This window comes from Labeo rohita, chromosome 21 (genome assembly GCF_022985175.1).
Source record: "Labeo rohita strain BAU-BD-2019 chromosome 21, IGBB_LRoh.1.0, whole genome shotgun sequence".
NCBI lineage: Eukaryota > Metazoa > Chordata > Actinopteri > Cypriniformes > Cyprinidae > Labeo > Labeo rohita.
Window position 1 is genome coordinate 6,041,542 of NC_066889.1, and position 20,418 is coordinate 6,061,959.

At 38.6% G+C, this 20,418-nt stretch overlaps 2 protein-coding genes across 4 annotated transcripts in view; both read left to right on the plus strand.

Annotated features, from left to right (window-relative positions):
• Window positions 1-1,190: 1,190 nt before the first annotated feature.
• ccdc92bb (coiled-coil domain containing 92Bb) lies at window positions 1,191-8,558 on the plus strand. 2 transcript variants are annotated; one of them, XM_051093552.1, is made up of 5 exons: window positions 1,191-1,431; window positions 4,166-4,328; window positions 6,754-6,801; window positions 6,868-7,214; window positions 7,284-8,558. In XM_051093552.1, exons 2-5 carry the CDS (start codon window positions 4,199-4,201, stop codon window positions 7,611-7,613), a joined length of 855 nt encoding a protein of 284 aa, XP_050949509.1. In that variant the 5' UTR covers window positions 1,191-1,431; window positions 4,166-4,198; the 3' UTR covers window positions 7,614-8,558. The 2 variants fall into 2 exon arrangements, with proteins under 2 accessions (XP_050949509.1, XP_050949510.1); XM_051093553.1 differs by lacking the exon at window positions 1,191-1,431 and adding an exon at window positions 3,636-4,085.
• Window positions 8,559-10,764: 2,206 nt separating this feature from the next.
• LOC127153077 (clustered mitochondria protein homolog) overlaps window positions 10,765-20,418 on the plus strand; it is a 28,279-nt gene continuing 18,625 nt past the window's right edge. For both annotated transcript variants that reach the window (XM_051094054.1, XM_051094055.1), the window contains exons 1-9: window positions 10,765-13,125; window positions 13,368-13,549; window positions 14,865-15,036; window positions 16,274-16,417; window positions 16,670-16,797; window positions 16,908-17,062; window positions 17,148-17,273; window positions 18,904-19,051; window positions 20,089-20,181. In XM_051094054.1, the coding sequence (XP_050950011.1) occupies window positions 11,856-13,125; window positions 13,368-13,549; window positions 14,865-15,036; window positions 16,274-16,417; window positions 16,670-16,797; window positions 16,908-17,062; window positions 17,148-17,273; window positions 18,904-19,051; window positions 20,089-20,181 (2,418 nt within the window). In that variant the 5' untranslated portion in view covers window positions 10,765-11,855. The remainder of the gene's footprint in view (window positions 13,126-13,367; window positions 13,550-14,864; window positions 15,037-16,273; window positions 16,418-16,669; window positions 16,798-16,907; window positions 17,063-17,147; window positions 17,274-18,903; window positions 19,052-20,088; window positions 20,182-20,418) is intronic.

A 20,418-nucleotide genomic window follows, 5' to 3' on the forward strand; every position in this document is an offset into this window, starting at 1 on the left:
CCTGTTTAAAATATGGCCAAAAATTGTTTTGAAACTCTCTGTCTATAATATTGAGAGTCTAGGCTATATGTTAATATATATAGTTGAGTGCAAAATTTTCCATTACTCCTTTTGCAAATTCCCCGAAGATTGTACCTTTTCATTTTATTAAGTCCTGCTGTCTTACATAACGTGTACATATATTTGACAAGACAAAATAATTACTGAATTTTCATGAACTGGTCTGTTTATTCAATCTTGGGAATAAACTTACATTCTCTTGGTTCTTATGTTCTGTGTGTAGCTTCCTTGATGATGATCAGTAACTGTTTGCATGTTTTGTGAAAGTTATTCATGAGTCCCTGTGTCCTCTGAGCAGTGAAAGTTCTCACTGTTCTTAAAGGGACAGTTCACCCCAAAGTAAAATTTTCTTCATTTATTCACCCTTAAGTCATTCCAAACCTCTATGTGTGTGTGTGTGTGTGTGTGTTATATATTTATTATATATATATATTTTGTATATGTGTTATTATTTTACTGTGTTAACAGCGATTAACAATTACAAATCTAAATGGGAGCCAGGACTTGACAGGATGCTATAAACTATTCAAGTGCATTTGATTAATTGGACAGAAAACACTCCCCTGAGTGTGAATGTCCTCACTCTTTCAGTTCAGTCCTGCACATATGAGAATTCTGCAGCTAAATATAGGATTTCTGCTGGTGACGTCAAATGTAGTTACTTAGAATGTGTCTGGAATATACAGCCTTGGATCTTAATTACGTTACGCTGGCATCTCTAGCATTAATTTGTTGTAATGACATCAGCTGCAGGAATTTTATATAAAGCTTGAGCCAAGAGCTTCTCCTCTCTTATGGACTGCAGAATTAAAACTGTATGTGTTAAAAATGATAAAACAAATCAGCTAAACTGGAGCTACTTATAAACTTATCACTTAAATATCACACACCATTTGGGAGTGGCTTTATTTTTTTCACCAGGGTGATGCTAACTTCCAGGTTGGCCCCCCAAAATGTATCATCATCATCGTTTTTTATATAAATATGGATCCATGTGCACTTAGTCTTTTATATATGTATTTCCACAAGTCCTGCCCAGTATATAGATGTAGGCTATAATAAACATGTTGTACAATTTCTTGTATGAATAATTTAATTGTCTACAGTCCCGGTGTTGTTCCAAGATACCGTTAAGTACAAAACCTGATCACAGTTTTGATCACACGCTCGTAATCACTGCGCTATAAATCACTTAAGGACTTTAAGGACTTGTTCTCACCTCAGCCCACTTCATTGGCTAAATGAATGAGATGTTGGGATGGATATGGCAGAAGACTAACTAACTAACCCTTTCGTGTCCCTGACGCACTGCTTTGGTGGCGATGCTTTGCACTGGAGGTGTCCTGCATCATTCATCTGTTCAGTCAAATCGTAAGTAGCATTAAGAAGCGTGATGTATCACCGGTATGTTCATGTAATTGAGATTGTTGACCTTGAAACGCGGTGCACTGATTTCGAAACATAGTTACGAAGGAGGTGCAACGTTAGTTTAAAGAAATAGTAAATATTGTCAGCGCTGTAACGGAAAAAAAAATAACATTTGCGATATTATTTTCATACGTTTCAGCGGATTCAGATGTTAGTAATCAGTGTATGGTATATATTTAGTTAATCCATCATTTGTTGACATTCCATGGATCAGTGCGTGAAGGTTGATGGGTGGGTAGTTATTGTTGAAATCGCTGTGAAAACGGCGTAAACATAGTAAAGGATTCATTAAGACATCGGCGAGATTATTATGTGCTTTTTATAAAGAAAACACCTTGGTGTGCCAACAGTTGTTCGCCTTAAAGACGATAGATTGCGATGTTTACATAGTCCTGTCGCCGTTACGCATTTCCTGGGTGTGAATGTCCCGGATGGACCAATGACATAATGCTCATTTTAACCTGAATCTGCTGATGGTGAAGTTGTAACAAAAGAGGCATTTTAAGATCCATAGGAAGCCTTGTGAAATATTGTTATTGGTGCATACAGTGGCCACAAAAAAAAAAAAAAAAAAAAAAAAATGTGGACACTTAGGTCATTCATAAAAATGTATGTTTTTGCACTATAACAAAATAGCCTAAAAGTGGCATTACAACAGCCAGGTTCTTGACATTCCCATTCCTGTTCTGTATAGGAGAACTGATTTTGAAGACAGGCATAATGTGAGCTACAATGTTGTTAATCAATGGTTTATGATTTTATTGAAACCATCAGCTTTATTTCACATTTATTTTCTAAATAACCAACAGTGGAATCTGTGGTGAAAAACTGCACTAACCCTGATTCTGCAGAGAATTCGCCGTTAGAGAAAAAAATGTGGGTAAATTTGAAACGGAAGTGACCATCGCTTGTTCCCTTTGCTAACAGACTTCTGGAAGGGCCCTTCATGAAGGCATTTCGTTGTTCCTAATGGCGTCTTTCTAAAGTGCCCTTCATTTCTCAAACTATTTAAATATGTGTTGTAATTTTAATATCTCCATAATTTTTTATTCATTTGTGTCATTTGCACTGTTTATTGTAGGCTCTTTCACTCATTACATTTTCTATGAAAGGGCAATATCCAGCCCCTGGAATTTATTTTAAGGGACTTTTTTTTTCTACATTCATAAAGGCATTTTGTTAATAAAGGTTGTCTTATATGACAAATACTTAACTTTGATCAGTTACTTCAATCAATCATAACACAGAACATTACCAGTAGAATTTTGTCAACAGAAACAACAGTTGTCTTTACACTGCATGAACTGAAGGGTAATTCTATAATTAGGGGTACATTTAAAATTTGACAATGTGAAGAAAAAAGTTTTTCTTTTTTCCAAAAATACAAAGATGACATTACATAGCTGCTTTGAAACAATCTATATTGTATAAAATGCTATATAAATAAAAGTGATCTGTAGGAATATGTGCATAAAATACCATCTATAATACCATCATACCAACACAGTTGACATGTAACTTAGTTGACATTTTTAGTGTTTTAGGCCTGTACTCAACATGGAAGCCTAGAACTACTGAGCATATGGTATGTTTAGAAATACATTTTCATTACTGTCAATTGCTCTGGGTGTAGTCATGATTGCGAGATATAAGTCACAATTGTAAGTTTTTATCTCGCAATTCTAAACTTATTTCTCAGAATTGCAACTTTATTTCTCAATTTCTTTTTTTTGTAACTTTTTAACTTGTAATTGCGAGTTTATATCACAATTCTGAGAAAAAAAGTATGAACATGCAATTGCAAGAAAACAAGTCAGAATTGTGAGATAAAAAGTAAATACTTAACATATTGTGGCTACAATTACAAAACAATCTAAGAACCATTTATGAATTTGTTTTATGAATTAATAATATATAAAGACTTTATAGCAGCATGAAAAAAATCAAACTGTGAATAAATTATATAAGTGATTATTTCCCATGATCTGTCTACCATGAGTAAGCACTCTCAAAGAACTCCCGTTATAATCTCAGAAGCTGTCTACATAGCAAAATGAATTTCTGTTGTTGTTTCTGATGACAGAATTCGCATGAGTGCAAATTCAGTCAGTGCAGAAGTGCACTAAACAAAACTTTGGCATTCTTTACAGCTGCAAATCTAAACTCCTATGATAGGCCATTGCATTCATCAGCTCAACCCTGTAAAAATGCGTACAAATAAATCTAATGCAACAAAAACAAATCTACACTTTTCAGTTCATTTTCACTCTTTAATCATGACAGCCATAAAACATTTAGTTTAGTTGTGCAGGGGAATTTTAAATTTAAGGGGCATTATTTTCCCAAGCCCCCTCCAATTTCCAGTTTTGTCTTTTTGTCCAATTTTCAAATATTTTGATGCTTCAAATCAAAGTTTGTAATGTTGTGATTCACCTTGCAGCTGGTAGGTTTGGTTCATGGTTTGTAACTCTTTTTTTTTTTAACAAAAATTTAGAATGCATCTCCTCGCTATCTCTAGCTTGCATCAGACTGGCGGTTGGAGGGGAGTGGTTAAAGGCCTTAATGGAAATCAGTGTGCTTCAAGCTTTAAATGAATGGTTAGGCCTCAGTAAAGAAATTGTTTTTACTTTGTATTGGCATGCTAACTAATTTTAATTTTAACTTTCATTGTAAACAGGTGTTGTAACCCGCCAACATCTGGGAGCCTTCCATGGATAGATCCACACTTGCCCAACAAGTGGAGAGCGTTGAGCGTAATGTAGCATTTTTGCAGCAGGAGCACCGGATCCTCCTAAGCGGTCTACGGCTAGAGATACGCAACCTGAAGAAACGATGCAATGGTCTGTCACTCATCCTCATTCCATAGATTCTCCATTCTGAACTTTGGAAAAATGGATTCCCATTTTCCACAAGCTGATATGAAAAAACTAAACTTAAACCTTCTCAGTGTAAAACATACTTTTTACCTTGTCAAAATCAGCCCTGTTCAGAGCGAGCCATTCTATTGCATGTTCCTTTAAATGTTAATGACCTCTGCTCACCCCGCCCTTCTCTACTTTAGCCGTAAAACTTGCTAATTAGCACATTATTAAGAAAGGCGATTTGCAAAGATGCATAAAAACCCTTATACTAACTTCTGCTGTAGATGAAGCTGCATCACAAATGATTTGCGTGAACATAGATGCATTAATATAGGTCGCCTGGTGCATTTCCTTCTAAAACAAAAGTAATGTTAATCCTCTGCGTCTTCAGCGGCTCAGATGTTGGGAGTAAATGATGACTGCTATGATCATTATTACATCCAACAAAAGAACATCTCAATCCCTCAATCGGAGACATTCTTGTCTTCCCCTGCACCGGAGTAGACACTATGACGGTTGGAGTCAGACTGTTACAGCTCAGTCAGGGTGGGTCTAAGGTAAGACGTCATGCCAATCAACTATCGAGGGAGCGGCCTTTGTCTTGATTTGAAAAAGGGGATATTTCTTATAAAGATTTATATGAACGTGTGCTATGACCTCTGAAGGTCTGTGAAATTCCCATATCAGAGGTTAGCAGGATGGACAGCTGCGCAAATAGCTACATTCGAAAGTGGTTGGGCTTGCCCGGCTGCTTTTCGGATGTAGGTCTCTTTGGCTGGAATATGTTTGAGCTCCCCTTTAGATCCATTAGCCTAGGGTACAAGCAAAGGAAGGCACAGCTTGTACTGGAGCTAAAGAACTCAGCTGAAATTTTCCAGCCGCACAGGCCGTAAATGGAAGACGCAAACTGAAGTAGAGCATGCTATCTCTAGTCTGCAACATAGAGAGGTGATGGGGTTAGTCCAGACCAGTCAGGCTGGGCTAGGCTGGGGAGCACCACAGCAGCTCTGGTCTAAAGCCACCAAGAGGCAGCAGAAGACTATGGTGGTGGATGAAATTACCAGGTTGGAGCAGGAGTACTTTCATGTAAAGGCAATATCCCAGGGCAGTCAAGGAGCCTGGACACAATGGGACGTGACTGTAAATAGGCGCATCACCTGGGAAGAGATTTGGAGGATGCTACAATCCAGACTCACCTTCTTGTTAAGGGCAACCTATGATACCATCCCATGCCCCCAGAATCTCACCCAGTGGTTTGGAGACGTGTTAGGCTGCCCTTTGTGTGGCAACATTAAGGCAAGCATCCAGCATATATTATCTCGATGCAAAGTAGCGTTGACGCAGGGAAGCTTCAGGTGGCGCCATGATCAAGTCCTGGCTAAGCTGGCGGAGGTCTTGGAGAGTTGTAGGGTAGCAGCAAACTGCATACCAGCAGCAGCAAAGCATTTCCCGGCAGGGTTTGTCAAGTCTGGCAGTACCCTTCAACCTCCTGCTCAGAAAAGGAACATCATGCTTGCACCAGGCAAAGAGTGGCAGATGTTGGCAGATGTCAGGAAGCAGCTGGTCTTTCCCAGAGAGACTGTGATAACTACCCTCTGGCCAGATATCATCATGTGGTCAACAGCGGAGAAAAGGATCCTCCTCATCGAACTTACCATCCCCTGGGAAGAAGGCATGACAGCAGCCCATGAAAGGAAACATCTTAAGTACTCTGTGCTGGCAGCGGAATGCCAAGAAGCAAGCTGGAGAACCAGGGTCTATCCAGTAGAGGTCGGGTGCTGGGGTTTTGTGGGCAGATCAACAGTCCAGCTGCTCCATGATGCAAGAGTGGCAGGGTCAAACCTGCGGAAACCCATAAAGGAGCTGGGAGAGAAGCCAGAGAAATCAAGTTACTGGCTGTGGCTCCAGAGAAAGCATAACGGGTGGGGTCTAAAGCCCCTGTAAAGGTAGCTGCAGGGGGTGGCGGGGAGACGTCCCCTATATGCCACTGCCCCCCCCGCTGGGAGATGTACTGGTATAGGGGGCGAAACATCAGTGATTGGCGGCCTCCAGCTGATGACCCTGCAGCTGACCTAATGGCACGGGCGGAGGTGTGACAGGCAGAGAAGCCAAAGCAGGAACAACAACTTACCTGTATAATAATATACAAAAATACCACTGGGTGGATTTTTATCATAATAGGGTGGTTGTGTACACACATTGTGCCAACACATGTTTATGTTCAAACAACATGTAAAAGTGAGTTTTGCATCCAATGACCCCTTTAACATTTTTTTTTTCAATGAAACAGTCTATTTTGAGTCAAAATAGGTATATTTTATTTGCCACATTTGGGGGTCCTTAGCATCCAAAACATTTCATTGTTACTCTGTTAACTTCCACCTCTATGTGTATATCTCTACAGAGCTGAGTTGTGAACTAAGTGAAAGACCACCAGTAAGAAGCCAAGATGGTGAGTATCAGATATCAGAAGATTCCAGTCACTCCCACATGTTCACTCAACAACATATTTTTACAGATATCAACCTGGAGGAAGAGCTTCTGCAGGCACGATTACTGGAGACAGAGCAGCATCTGGCTGAGCAGGAAAGCACACTGGTAGAGCTGCGGGCGGAGCTACGGAAAAAGGGGTCACTTGCGAGCGCACTGCAGGTTCGACTTCGAGATGAAGAGCGGCGATTCCTGGAGGAGCTAAAACGACGCAGTCATAAGATTACAACGCTGAGTCGTGACCTCCGCAAGCAGACTGACCTGGCCGCTCAGCTCTCCTTCCAACTGCATTCAGCACACTTTCGATTGTATCACCAGACAGAAGACTATGAGGAAGAGGATGAAGAAGAAGAGGATGAAGGAGGAACCATGCAGGTAGGAGGTACTACTGCTGGATATACTCTCAATCTGAGACATGAATCATATTCTTTAACCTTTACACAGGAATCAGAATGGACTCCAAATTCTCCATGGACATCTCCAGTTACGGCGGAAAGTGCACGTCAAAGCCGAGCTTCAGGAAGGATGCGGAGATCAGAAAGAGTGAGGGAATGCGTGCCCCGTGAACGGGTGCTTGGGCCCGAAGAGGCGCGCCCCATGCCCGACCCCGCCCTTTTCCTTTATCCTTTCAGACACAGGCTCCTCCCCTTGCACAGGTCACTTGGAGGTCACTGGAGTGAAGGTGGCCTTTCAAGAATGTCAGAAGCTCGAATAGGTAGATTCAGAGACCGACCATTGAGAGAGGACATTGGACCAGAGACAACAGAGTTATAGAGGGCAACAGTGCCCTTAATTCAGTGGCCTTGGTTCTGGAGGGATTTATCCTATTCATTTTTCCTATAGGGTTTTAAAAAAGTCTGTGTTTAAGAGATATAAGCCATGAGCCAATCCAGTCAGCTCCGAGGTGATTCACAAATATTATAAACTTTAATTTAAAGCAAAGAATGTGTTTAAAATTCAGAGAAAAAGAGGAAGATACTTGTGCTTAGCGGCTTTAATGAGGAAAAGAACTAGAATCCCATGAAGCATTGCAAATGACATATTTGAAATTAAAAATGATAAAGAAAACTGACTCTACATCATTCGCAGTACCTCCTGGGAGTGGGCTTGTCACAATTCTCTGATTGGTGGACTCATTGATAATGTAGTTTTTCACCAGGAGTTCTGAAAATAAGTTGAAATAATGTGGGCTGATGCTTTAACAAAAACAAACCATCTATTTACAACATTGTAGCTCAAAGTAGGTCTGTTTATACAGGTTTATATGTTATAATTGGAAATCCATTCCCCTATGGAGAAAGTGAATGGGATTTTGACTTCCAGAACCTGACTGTTGCATTCTAAAAACTTCCTGTTTTGAAAGATTCAAAGTTGTAAGGAATGTTACAGAGTAACTCTGAGTTACAAAGCACCTGAAACCTACATTGTGATGTCCCTTTTTGAAATGTGTCTTTATTGTTGAATCCAGAACATTCTATAAACGAGTATTCACTTTCCATGCAGTCATCATTTGTGTCAATGAAGTGAATTATTCTGATCACATTAGACACACTTTAGAAGAACGGGAAGCGTAGATGCAGGTAAACAGGTGAACTGTATTGCTTTTGTGTTTTTGGTCTTTCTGTCTCTATTGGAAAATAGCTTTATGATGTATTGAATATATACAGTATATGAAGTGACTCTTGGTTTATTTATTAAATACTACAAAAATTGTTTGTATTTGTTATTTTGTCCAGTTTGTTCTGTACATACACCTTGCAGACTATGCAAAATGTTCATTATTTTGCCAAAATAAGAGGAATCATACAAAATGCATGCTTTTTTTTATTGAGTACTGACCTGAATAAGATATTTCACATAAAAGACATTTACATATAGTCCACAAGAGAAAATAATAGTTAAAAAACTGCAACTGTTAGAAAAGGTTCAAATGCTCACTGATGCTCCAAAGGGAAACACAATCTATTAAGAGCTGAGGAGTGAAGACTTTTTGAATTTGAAGATCAGGGTAAATTTTTGTCTTCTGGAAAACATGCAAGTATCTTCTGTAGCTTCTGAAGGGCAGTACAATAATAATAAAAAAAAGATATTTAAGGCAAAATAAGAAAAATGTACACATCTTCATTCTTTTCAAAAGGTTTCACACCCAGTCCTTAATGCATTGTTTTTTCTTCTAAAGCATCAGTGAGCATTTGAACCTTCTGTAATAGTTGCATATGAGTCCCTCAGGTGTCCTCAGTGTGAAAAGATGGATCTTAAAATCATACAGTCATTGTTGGAAAGGGTTAAAAAAATGCTAAAGGCTGAAGGATTTTTCTGAAGAACAGTGGGCAGTTTAACTGTTCAGGACAAACAAGAGACAATTATCACACACACACAAAAAAATCATGCATCAGGTAACAACACAGTATTAAGAATCAAGTGTATGTAAACTTTTGAACAGGGTCATTTTTTATACATTCAGCTATTATTTTCTCTTGTGGACTTTTATGTGAAATATCTTATTTAGGTCAGTATAAATGAAAAACAACATGCATTTTGTATGATCCCTCTTATTTTGGTAAAATGTACATTTTGCAGATTCTGCAAGGTGTATGTAAACTTTTGACCTCAACTGTACACATTTGTTTATAAGGTGTCCTAATAGTATGTTCACTAATTTGTTTTGTAGAGATAAAAAGCCTACAAAACTGAAAATAAATATTATTATTATTTTTTATTATTTAAAGTATTAGGGATCTTACAGCATAAAATGTTACACTGTGAAACAAGTTTTTTTAAATAAAAGTTTTGCTTTGCTTTTATTTCCAGTGTTTCTTTATGATGTTTGACAAGCTTGCAAGCTTTTAGTTTATCATTAACAGTGCTCCTAAAAATTAAAATCTATGTGGCCAACTTATACAAGCTAATCTGTTATTACTCCTACATACAAAATTACGTTACACACATAATACTGAGCTAACAACAGTTTAACATAAACAGTCGGCTTTTATGCCTGGTCCCACAATGTTCTGGAATGTTCCAGAAAGCACTAGAATATTCGAGAATGTTCCAGAAACTTATAGAATGTTCCCATCCTTGCAAAAACCAAATATATTTAAAGAAAACGTTTCATTATTAATAATAGTAGTTATTAAATTTAACTAACCTAAATATTTACAACATATTGATGCTATCCCTGGTGAAAAAAACAGCATATGCTGGTTAGGTAGGTCCTTAGCTGGTTCATGCTGGTCCTTGACCAGCAACATGACCAGCAAAGGACCTGCTTAAACCAGCGTCAAAACGTACCTAACCAGCATTCCAGGATCAAAACATACATACCAGCATATGCTGTTTTTTTTCACCAGGGATTACAGAAAAACTATAAAAAATGTAGGTAGAACAAATTTTTTATACATTCACACGTCTTAAAAGCAGCAGCCATTTTGTTTTTATGTTTTTTATGGGGCTGTGTTACAGAAACTTCTCATCTTAAAGCTTGATTTAAGATTTGAAGAGTTTACTAAACAAAACTACTTAAAAATTGCCAATTCACAAACAATTTCTTTACATTTTATTACAGAATTGACATGTCAAGGTTAGACTGTAGTATATACATAATTAGAAAGTTTTGATTTGGAATATTTTGGACGTTTTCCATAGACATTAAAAGAAAACTCAACTATATTGTGTATAATTCAAATAATACTGCAATATTAGCAGTGACACCTACCTAGCTTAACGATCTCTAACATATTAAGATAAATACATTTGTGTGAGCCTGTGTTTATACAGTTTGTTTATATTTATTTTGGTTCCTATGAAATTAAATCTTTAAGATATCTAACAAACGGCCGTGTAGATTATATTAGCATACGAATCGAAAAAGACAGTTTAGCGAAAGTTAGTAGCAACCGCGCATGCGCAGTGAGTAAAGGTGAGATTCTAAGCGAAAATAAGGTTGCGTGGGAGAAGATAAACAGAAGACAGACAATGGGAAGATCGATAAGCGTACAACAATAATAATGCGTACTACTTCTGCTCGTTTAGTATTCTTAGGTGCTCTGTTCCTTCCACTTATCCGACTATTGTAGCTTTTCAAAACAGGTCCTGCACATTCCGCCGGTGCTGCAGCACTATGTCATAGCAGCCAGTCGAGCCAGCAGCTGATTCAAAGAGGACAGCAGAGAGGTGCATCACCGACAAATGCACTCCACAAACGCCCTGATAATATAGGAGACTCCTGAGCGAATCTATGATCTGGCATGGATTCAAGAAGTCATGTCATGTGCTTTTTTGGTCAGCGAAACTGAAGAAATGAGTTGCGATTTCTCTGGAAGAGGAATGGGATGCAGGGAACTCCACCGCGACGCCTCCCCCTGGAATAGAAAATGTGTGGGGGGAGATGGAGGGGTTCATGAGAAACAGAATGAAGGGCAGAGGAAAAGACAATAGAGAATTGTGTTGCGTTTTGTTGGAGAGAGGGACACCTCTTCTTGGGACAAGCTATTCTGCTTACCTGTGATTCTGTAGATTTATGGGGCAGATGGACAACGGGCACATTTATGAAGGAATTTAACTGTGAGAAGATGCTTGCATGTTTAATATGATTTATTAATGCATTAGTTATATGGTGAAACTGCAAAAAAATGTGTATTTTTAAATCATTTTTGTTTAATCTATGCAAGGTTTCTGATCTTCTGCTGTTAACTTTTTTTTAGCTACATAAATTTATAGGAGATACTAATTCAGCTATGCATTAATAATCCTTTAGATAATTTCTGGCATGCAAAAAATTGAATGTCTTTACTGCGTTTGTTGTCTAGAACATGTTTCAGCTATTGCAGAGTTGCCAGACTTTGTAATTGGGTATTGGGTAAATTGTCAACTGTCTGTCAGGCAGGCAGATTTACCACTAAAGCAAGGTTTTCTAGCATCCAAAACCAAATGAACTCTTATTAGCTTATTCACAGTGGGCTTTGTTTCTTGGCTGCAAAAAAAGTTATTTTACTCTTTAGTAAACAAACTGACAACATGGGAAACATACTTTACTGTTGCCGCAAGGTGTCTGAGTTTATTAACACCAAAGGAGTTGGGAACCAAACGGAGGAAGAGTCTCTGCTGCTATCCCAAGAAAATAGTGATATAGAAAGTCTTTCTCCTTCAAGAACCTCAGCTGACCTACTGGCCTCTCCAGTTCTGGACCAAGATCATCTCTTATTCCCAGACATCGTACTAAGCAGCAACCTTCGGGTCAGAGGAGACTCGATTCAGCCTTTGGAGCTCTTGTTGGCAACGAGGGGGGAAGCACAAGATGCCAGAAGAGACGATGGAGTTTATGAAAGCAATCTACGAAATGGAGGAGAGAGGAATAGAGAGCTGGTTGGGCGGCCAAGCACAAACATTGCAGGCATAAATCAATTATGCTCCACAGAGGATGAATGGCCCCTTCTGTCATCCCTGTACCAAATACCTGCTTCTCAAAACCGAATATGCACGCATGGACTGGAAGCAGATGCTTGTAAATCTCATGGGATGGGACTATTTGATATTACGGTAAGTCAGAATTCTTTTTCTAGTCCTGTTAGCATTCCTGTGCTTGGTGCATCTTTACTGGACACCTCGCAAAGTGACGCTGACATCAGTCAAAGAGAAGATGGTTGGACTCAAACAGAGCTGTTCACTGAACGTGAAGAATCTAAGGAACAATTAAGAGAAAAGAAACTACTGAATGAACCAAACAGTGCAGCACAAACACCTCTAGATGCGACGAAGATGCAACTTGCGTATGGCATTCCAATGGAAAGTCCTTTGCGTCAAAAGACGCAAAGGGAAGCACAAACCTTGGAGCTCATAGCACAACCAGATGACTTCACAGACCCAGGTGCACTCGCAAAACCAGACTCACAGATTTCTGAAACACTAGAGATGGATATTATAAAGAGAAAGCATGCTAATGAGAAACCTACTACATCTGTGGAGCTTCTTCCATGTATGGAGAAGAAAACATCTCGTGTAGAGCAACCAGACATTACAGATATGAGCTCTGGGCTTGTGGAGGATGGGTTAGGGGAGATGGAACAAAGCCTGTTGCAGGTGGACCAGGATTTGATGTGGAAAAAGAAGGAAGTAGAACAGATGCAGTGGGACCTGGAAGCGCTAAAGCAGAGCACAGGGTTAGCACTGCGGGATTCTGAGCAGACAACCCTCGCTTTGACACAGGTAGAACAAAGAGAGGATCAGACTGAACGCTTCACACTTTTTGTGGTTGATAAACTGTTCCTGGCCACTCCGAACCTTACAGGTGTGTATTCTGTCTAGGGGTGCATAATATATACAGAGGTATTACATTTGTTCTGTTAATTATCATAATTGTGCATGCTCATTTCCCGTTTTTACTTTTATAAATGATTAACAATGCAGCCCCTAATTTTTTCAGGTATTTGTATTGTAGTATACAAATACAAGGTAGGTTTATTTCAGTCCTTTCATAACTCTTTTTTAATCCATTTGTGATTTGTATTTTTCTCTTTTCCAAAATACAAGCACCCAGCTCTGACACCTTGACCAGTAGCCATGTGCTAGACACCCCAGCAGACAACATGACAGAAGCTGATGGTGACTGCAAAAAACAAGAGCTTCCTGCTGTTCCTGACATGGACCCATCTGAGGATGCAGGGTTCACTGTTAAGATCCAGGCTCCAGGAACAGAACCCACTGACTTCCAGGTAAAGGCTTGTCACTCACAGGAATCACTCGCAAGATATAGATACTGTTAAGGTGGAAAGTTTACATACACCTTGCAGAATCTGCTAAATGTTAATTATTTTACCAAAATAAGAGGGATCATACAAAATGCATGTTATTTTTTAGTGCTGACCTGAATAAGATATTTCACATATTTACATATAGTCCACAAGAGAAAATAATAGTTGAATTTATAAAAATGACCTCATTCAAAAGTGTTAATACTGTGTTGTTACCAGAATGATCCACAGATTTTTGTTTGTCCTGAACAGTTAAACTGCCCGCTGTTCTTTAGAAAAATCCTTCAGGTCCCACAAATTCTTTGGTTTTTCAGCATTTTTGTGTATTTGAACCCTTTCAGACAATATGTGTATGATTTTGAGATCCTCCTTTTACACTGAGGATAACTGAGGGACTCATATGCAACTATTACAGAAAGTTCAAATGCTCACTGATACTCCAGAAGGAAAAAAATGCATTAAGAGCCTGGGGTGTTAACTTTTGAACAGAATGAAGATGTGTACATTTTCTTATTTTGCCTGAGTATCATATTTTTTTCAATTAGTACTGCCCTTCCGAAGCTACAGAAGATACTTGCATGTTTCCCAGAAGACAAAATAAGTTCAATTTACCCTGATCTTCAAATTCAAAAAGTTTACACTGGCACTTAATATATCGTTTTTCCTTCTGAAACATCAGTGAGCATTTGAACCTTCTGTAATAGTTGCATATGAGTCCCTCAGTTGTTCTCAGTGTGAAAAAATGGATCTCAAAATTTTTCAGTTAACAATTCGGGTAACAACACACAAAACACAACAAAAAGTGTAAATAATCAAGTGTATGTAAACTTTTGAACAGGGTATAGTTTTATCTATGATCATTATTACATCTAACAACAGAACACCTCAATCACTCAATCGAAGACATTCTTGTTTTCACCTGGCGGAGAGAGTCAGTTCACAGCTCAAACATGGCGGGTCTAAGGTAAGACGGTCATGCCAACTATCATGGGACATCACACAGACAAGAAGCTGAGAATGGCTTGATTTGAAAAAGGGGATATTTCTTATAAAGATTACAAAAATACCACTGGGTGGTTTTTTATCATAATAGGGTGGCTGTGTACAAACACTGCCAACACACATTTATGTTCGAACAACATGTAAAAGTGAGTTTTGTATCCGATGACCCCTTTAACATTTTGCAGATTCTACAAGGTGTATGTAAACTTTGGACCTCAACTGTATATCTGATACCTATCTGTCTATTTATCTGTTTGTTTATGTTGGGCTCAAGGTGTCACCTTTAGCGATGGTGCAGGAAATTAAGCAAGTGTTGATGGACCGGGAGGAGACCTGTCGTCGTACCTGCTTCTCCCTGCAGCTCAATGGAGTAACTCTTGACAACTTTACCCACCTTAAATCCATACCAGGTCTTCAGGAGGGCTCCATTCTGAGGGTTGTGGAGGGTAAGACCCTAAAATATGACTAAGGACTAAGAGCCAAATTTGCTAAACAGTGCAAATTAGCATTAGATGCAGCCAGCTCATTTTCATAATGACCAATGCAGTTTACCAAGAGCAGCACAAATTAGCTACTTTCACAGTTATGTCAAGCACAAAATAAGTTAAAGGGATAGTTTACCCAAAAATGAAAAATCTGTCATTAGTTACTCACCCTCATGTTGTTCCAAACCCGTAAGACCATTGTTCGTGTTCGTAACACAAATTAAGATATTTTTGATGAAATCCAAGAGCTTTCTGACCCTGCATAGACATTACCACGTTCAAGGCCTAGAAAGGTAGAATGGACATTGTTAAAATAGTCCGTGTGACATCAGTGATTCAACCGTAATTTTATGACACTACGAGAATACTTTTTGTGTGCAAAGAAAACAAAAATAACAGCTTTATTCAGCAATTTCTTCTCTTCCACATCAGTCTCTGCTGCGTGTTCGTGAGAGTATGATGACGCAGAAAGTTCTCAGATTTCATCGAAAATATCTTACTTTAGGTTTCGAAAATTAACAAAGGTCTTACAGGTTTGGAACAACATGAGGGTGAGTAATTACAGAATTTTTATTTGTGGGTGAACTATCCCTTTAAGGCATTTTTGGGGGCATAAAATAAAGTTGCAAATGCCAGTAAACTGACTAGTGCAAACTTTAGTAAAACAATTGATGGTAGCCATTGACTTCTTTAGTATGGAAAAATTTTACAGAATTCAATGGCTACCATCATCTGTTTGGTTACCAACATTCTTCAAAATATCTTCTTTTGTGTTTAACAGAAGAAAGAAACTCATTCATGTATGGAATAGGTGGAGAATGAGTAAATAATGACAGAATTTTAATTTTGGGGTGAGCTGTCCCTTTAAATACTTTCCACCCACAAATTTTGCATCTCAAAAGGAAACTCCTACAAATGCATAGACATTATGGTCCACCACAAAAATAACTGTCCAAGCCTTTTCATCACTATTTTTTTCTGGCAGTGGTTTTATTAACGAGGGTTTGTGGCGGCACAAACTTTCCATAAATCTGGCCCTAAATCAGATTCACATCGTCGTAGTTGATCAAGCAAGCTATAACTGGAAAATTTACTTAATAGTAAAATGGTTAAAATCTTACATTTTAGGCATATGTGGCATTAGCACAATTAACTGCATCAAATTTCTGTTTTTATGCACCCTTTAAATATGACCAAGAGCCGTACACTGTTCGAGAAGTGCGTATCCATTTACGCCACATCAGAGACCTTTTAAAGAGCCTGGACCTTACTGATGGCTATAATGGAGTGGAGGGGAGCTCACCATCCTTTCTCAGTTGTGTCACAGAAGAATGTGTGGAGGGTAAGATACCAGTCTTAGAATAAAATTAAATGGGTAAAATATATCAGGCTTAAATGTTTGGTTAAAATAACCTTATACTGTAGATCTATGTAGTAGACCTATAAGTGCAGAGCATATAAAATATTAGAGCTTGTTGGGGTAATATTTGATATTACAAAATAGTCACATCCATATTTCAGAGACACATCCACAAGTCTGTATGCAATACAAATATGGTGGCTTCATAAAATTTTAAATTAATTGAATTCTCAGAGAACAGCAAACCTAAGCGAAGAGGTGACGGGTTGAGGCAGATGAGCTGCAGTCCTCCAGATCACATTCTTCCAGGCCCTAAGGAGCGTCTGCTGGTACCCCTGCTACCTCATACAAATTTTGGGAAGGTAGGAATTTAAGATCTGTGACAGCAATGGTGTTAAATGTGTACTAGATGATCATATGGTTTATTACTGGGTTAAGGATGATAATATGTAGTTGTTTATCTCTTGAACAGTCTTCAGAGTGCTTGAAGGTTTTGACAATGAGTAGCTGGAATCCCCCTCCTGGAAACAGAAAGATGCATGGAGACCTCATGTATCTTAATGTGGTCACCATGGAAGACAGACACTTCAGTATAACAGCATCAAATCGCGGGTTCTACGTAAATCAGTGAGTTAGCGAAAACAGTCGTCTTCCAAATTGCCCTGTCCCTCAAAAAGACAAATAAAAATTTGGAAAAATCTGGTTCACTTAGGTCAACGACTTACAGCTTTAATCCAAAACCAGCCAATCCTAGTGTCCTCAGTCATGCTCTGCTGGATCTCCTGGGTCATATCAGTCCAGTTTTTAAGAAGAACTTCAGTGTCTTGCTGAAAAGGAGGTATGCCAGTTCTCACAAGAAGTAAAAGAGTAACAAAAAATTGAGCTAAAGCATGGGTACTGTACCTATATTTGACTCATTTAAAGGAGAACTCCACTTCCAGAACAACAATTCACAAATAATTTACTCACCCCCTTGTCATCCAAGATGTTCATGTCTTTCTGTCTTCAGTCGTGAAGAAATTATGGTTTTTGAGGAAAGCATTTCAGGATTTTTCTCCATATAATGGACTTCATTGGTGACCCGATTTTTAACTTCAAAAATGCAGTTTAATGCAGCTTCAAAGGGCTCTAAATGATCCCAGCTGAGGAAGAAGGGTCTTATCTAGTGAAACGATCAGTCATTTTTTTCGGGAGTAAAAATTTGCATACATTTTAAGCACAAAAGCTTGTGAAGCACAGGCTCTGGGATGCGCATTCACGATGCTGCGTACTATTGAATCACGTCGAAAGGTCATGCGGAATGTGGGCGGAACTACAGACCCAGTGTTTACAAAGCGAACGTGCAAAGACTAAGAAAGTGCAAGTAAGTCAAACGCTGTTTACAAACCAAAAGGTATAACGACGTCGGACAATTCTGAAGTTGTAGGAGAAAATAAGATGGAGTTTTTTGCTATACTTTACCTTTTCTGAGCCGGAGTACACAGACGATGAACTTACACATGATTCGTAGTAGTGATGGGAAGTTTGGATCATTTTACCGCACCTCACCTCTTATCTGACATGTTTTCGGGTTTGAGTCATTTGTTCAACACGTGACAGCCCCATAAGCTTAACCAATGTGTGAGCCAGAAAAATAATTGATTAGTTCATCTCTCGAGACTTCGGACTCAAAACAGGTGAACTAATTCCAGTACAGAACCTAATAGAATGTTGCGCATGCGCAACTGAACGAGATGACTCGTTCTTCCCGAGTCACATTAAATATTCATTCAAAATGAACAAATCGTTCAATAACGACACATCACTAATTCGTAGCATCGTGGACGCGCATCCCAGAGCCTGTGCTACACAAGCTTTTGTGCTTAAAAAGTATACAAATTTTTATTTTTCGAAAAAAATTACTGATTGTTTTGCTAGATAAGACCCTTCTTCCTCGGCTGCATTTAAACTACATGAATTCCATTATATGGAGAAAAGTCCTGAAATGTTTTCCTCAGAAACCATAATTTCTTTACGACTGAAGAAAATATGACATTAACATCTTCGATGACAAGGGAGTGAGTAAATTATTTACAAATTCTTGTTCTGGAAGTGGAGCTCTCCTTTAAAGGAGAAGTTCACTTCCAGAACTAAAATTTCTTGATAATTTACTCACCTCCAGGTCAGTGTGAGTGGAAGTTACCTTGTGTAACTGTGTTGAATCAATAACTTTGAAGCTAATTACAGTTTACCCTTTATTTACCCTTTTTTAAACCCATTGTCTGTTTTAAAAAATTAGAAAATTGTAATTGTAAAATTAGAACTGTTTATTTATTTATTTAGGAAATGTGTTAAACTGTATTTATTGATATAGGAAACTTTTTACAGGTCTTGTTAACCTGCAAAATATGTACTGATCTAAGTACAAATTTTAATTAAAAATATAATTATGTTAAAACTAACAAACTCTAACTTCTCTCTGATTTTAGAGGGTCCACACACCCCTTTGAAAGGATTGCCACACCTTTCCAGGTGTTCATCTGGACTGCGCCAGCACTTGACCATACAATGGACTGTGTTCGAGCGGAGGATGTCAGCTCCTTCCGCCTGGGTTATGAAGAACATGTGCCTGCTCAGGTAAACATCTTGGATGGTCAAGATGTTGGAAAGTCAGCACACAAGCCTGTTACATGAATAGATTTTAAAAAGTTAGTTCACCCAGTAATGAAAATTAGCCCATTATTTACTCACCCTCAAGGCATCCTAGGTGTAAAAATTATCCTGGAACTTTCAAGCTCTATAATGGCAATGGGCCAGTGTTTTTTTTCAACAGTCCAAAACAAGTCCAATAAAGCGCATCCATCCATAATAAAAAGTGCTCCACACGGCTCTGGAGGGGTGAATAAAGGCCTCCTGTATCAAATAGATGCATTTTTGTAAAGAAAATCCATATTTAAAATGTAATAATCACTTTTCTCTAGCTTCCGGTAACTGTTGTATACGGAAGCCACTCCGGGCAGATGACATAGGATGTTGGCATTGCACATGCTTTAGTGAGTCTTGTAAGAACTAACGTTTGTTTACAGGAGCAAAGAAAGTTTCCTTACTTTAGCAAAGGAAAACCGGTCTCCTCTTGGCTTATATCAAAATCCTCTGATTTTTCTGTACAAATCCTCGTTTTGTACTTCTAATTCATGACCGGTGGCTTATTTACCTCTTTCCACTGCGCGTTCGCATTCGTCACTTCCGAGCGGTCGCATGTGTAAAGCCGACGCCCTGCGTCATCCGCCTGGGATGGCTTCTGTGTACGACAGTTAGCTAGATTAAAGTGATTATTAAATTTTAAATATGGATATTTTTCTTACAAAAAAATGCATCGATTCACTACAGGAGACCTTTATTCAGCCCTTCATTCAGCCATGGCACTTTTTATTTTGGATGAATGCACTTTATTGGACTTGTTTTGGACTGTTGACAAGAACCACCCGCCCATTGCCATTATAGAGCGTAGAAGTGCCAGAATACTTTCATTATTCTGATTGAAGAATTATTCCGATTGAGTTAGTCCAAAAAAAGGAAGTCATATACACCTAGGATGCCTGTAGTAAATAATGGGCAAATTTTTATTTTAGGGTGAACTTACCCTTTAATCATTTCCTCTGTGTTGAACGAAGGCCAGGGACTGGAATGAAGAGCTTCAGACCACAAGAGAGCTTCCAAGGCAAAATGTGACTGATCGTCTGATGAGGGATCGAGCTGTTTTTAAGGTATCTTTGCCACTTATCATATGTGCTCAATTTAGAACCAGCAAAGGGTTTTAAAGGGGTCATTGGATGCCCATTTTCCACAAGTTGATACGATTCTTTAGGGTTTTAATGAAAAGTCTATAATATACTTTGGTTAAAAATGATCAGTGGTTGTGTAAAACAGCACCCTTTTTACCATGTCAAAATCAGCTCTGCAAAAACCATCCTGTTCTGGTCGAGGCTGCTTTAAATGTTTAC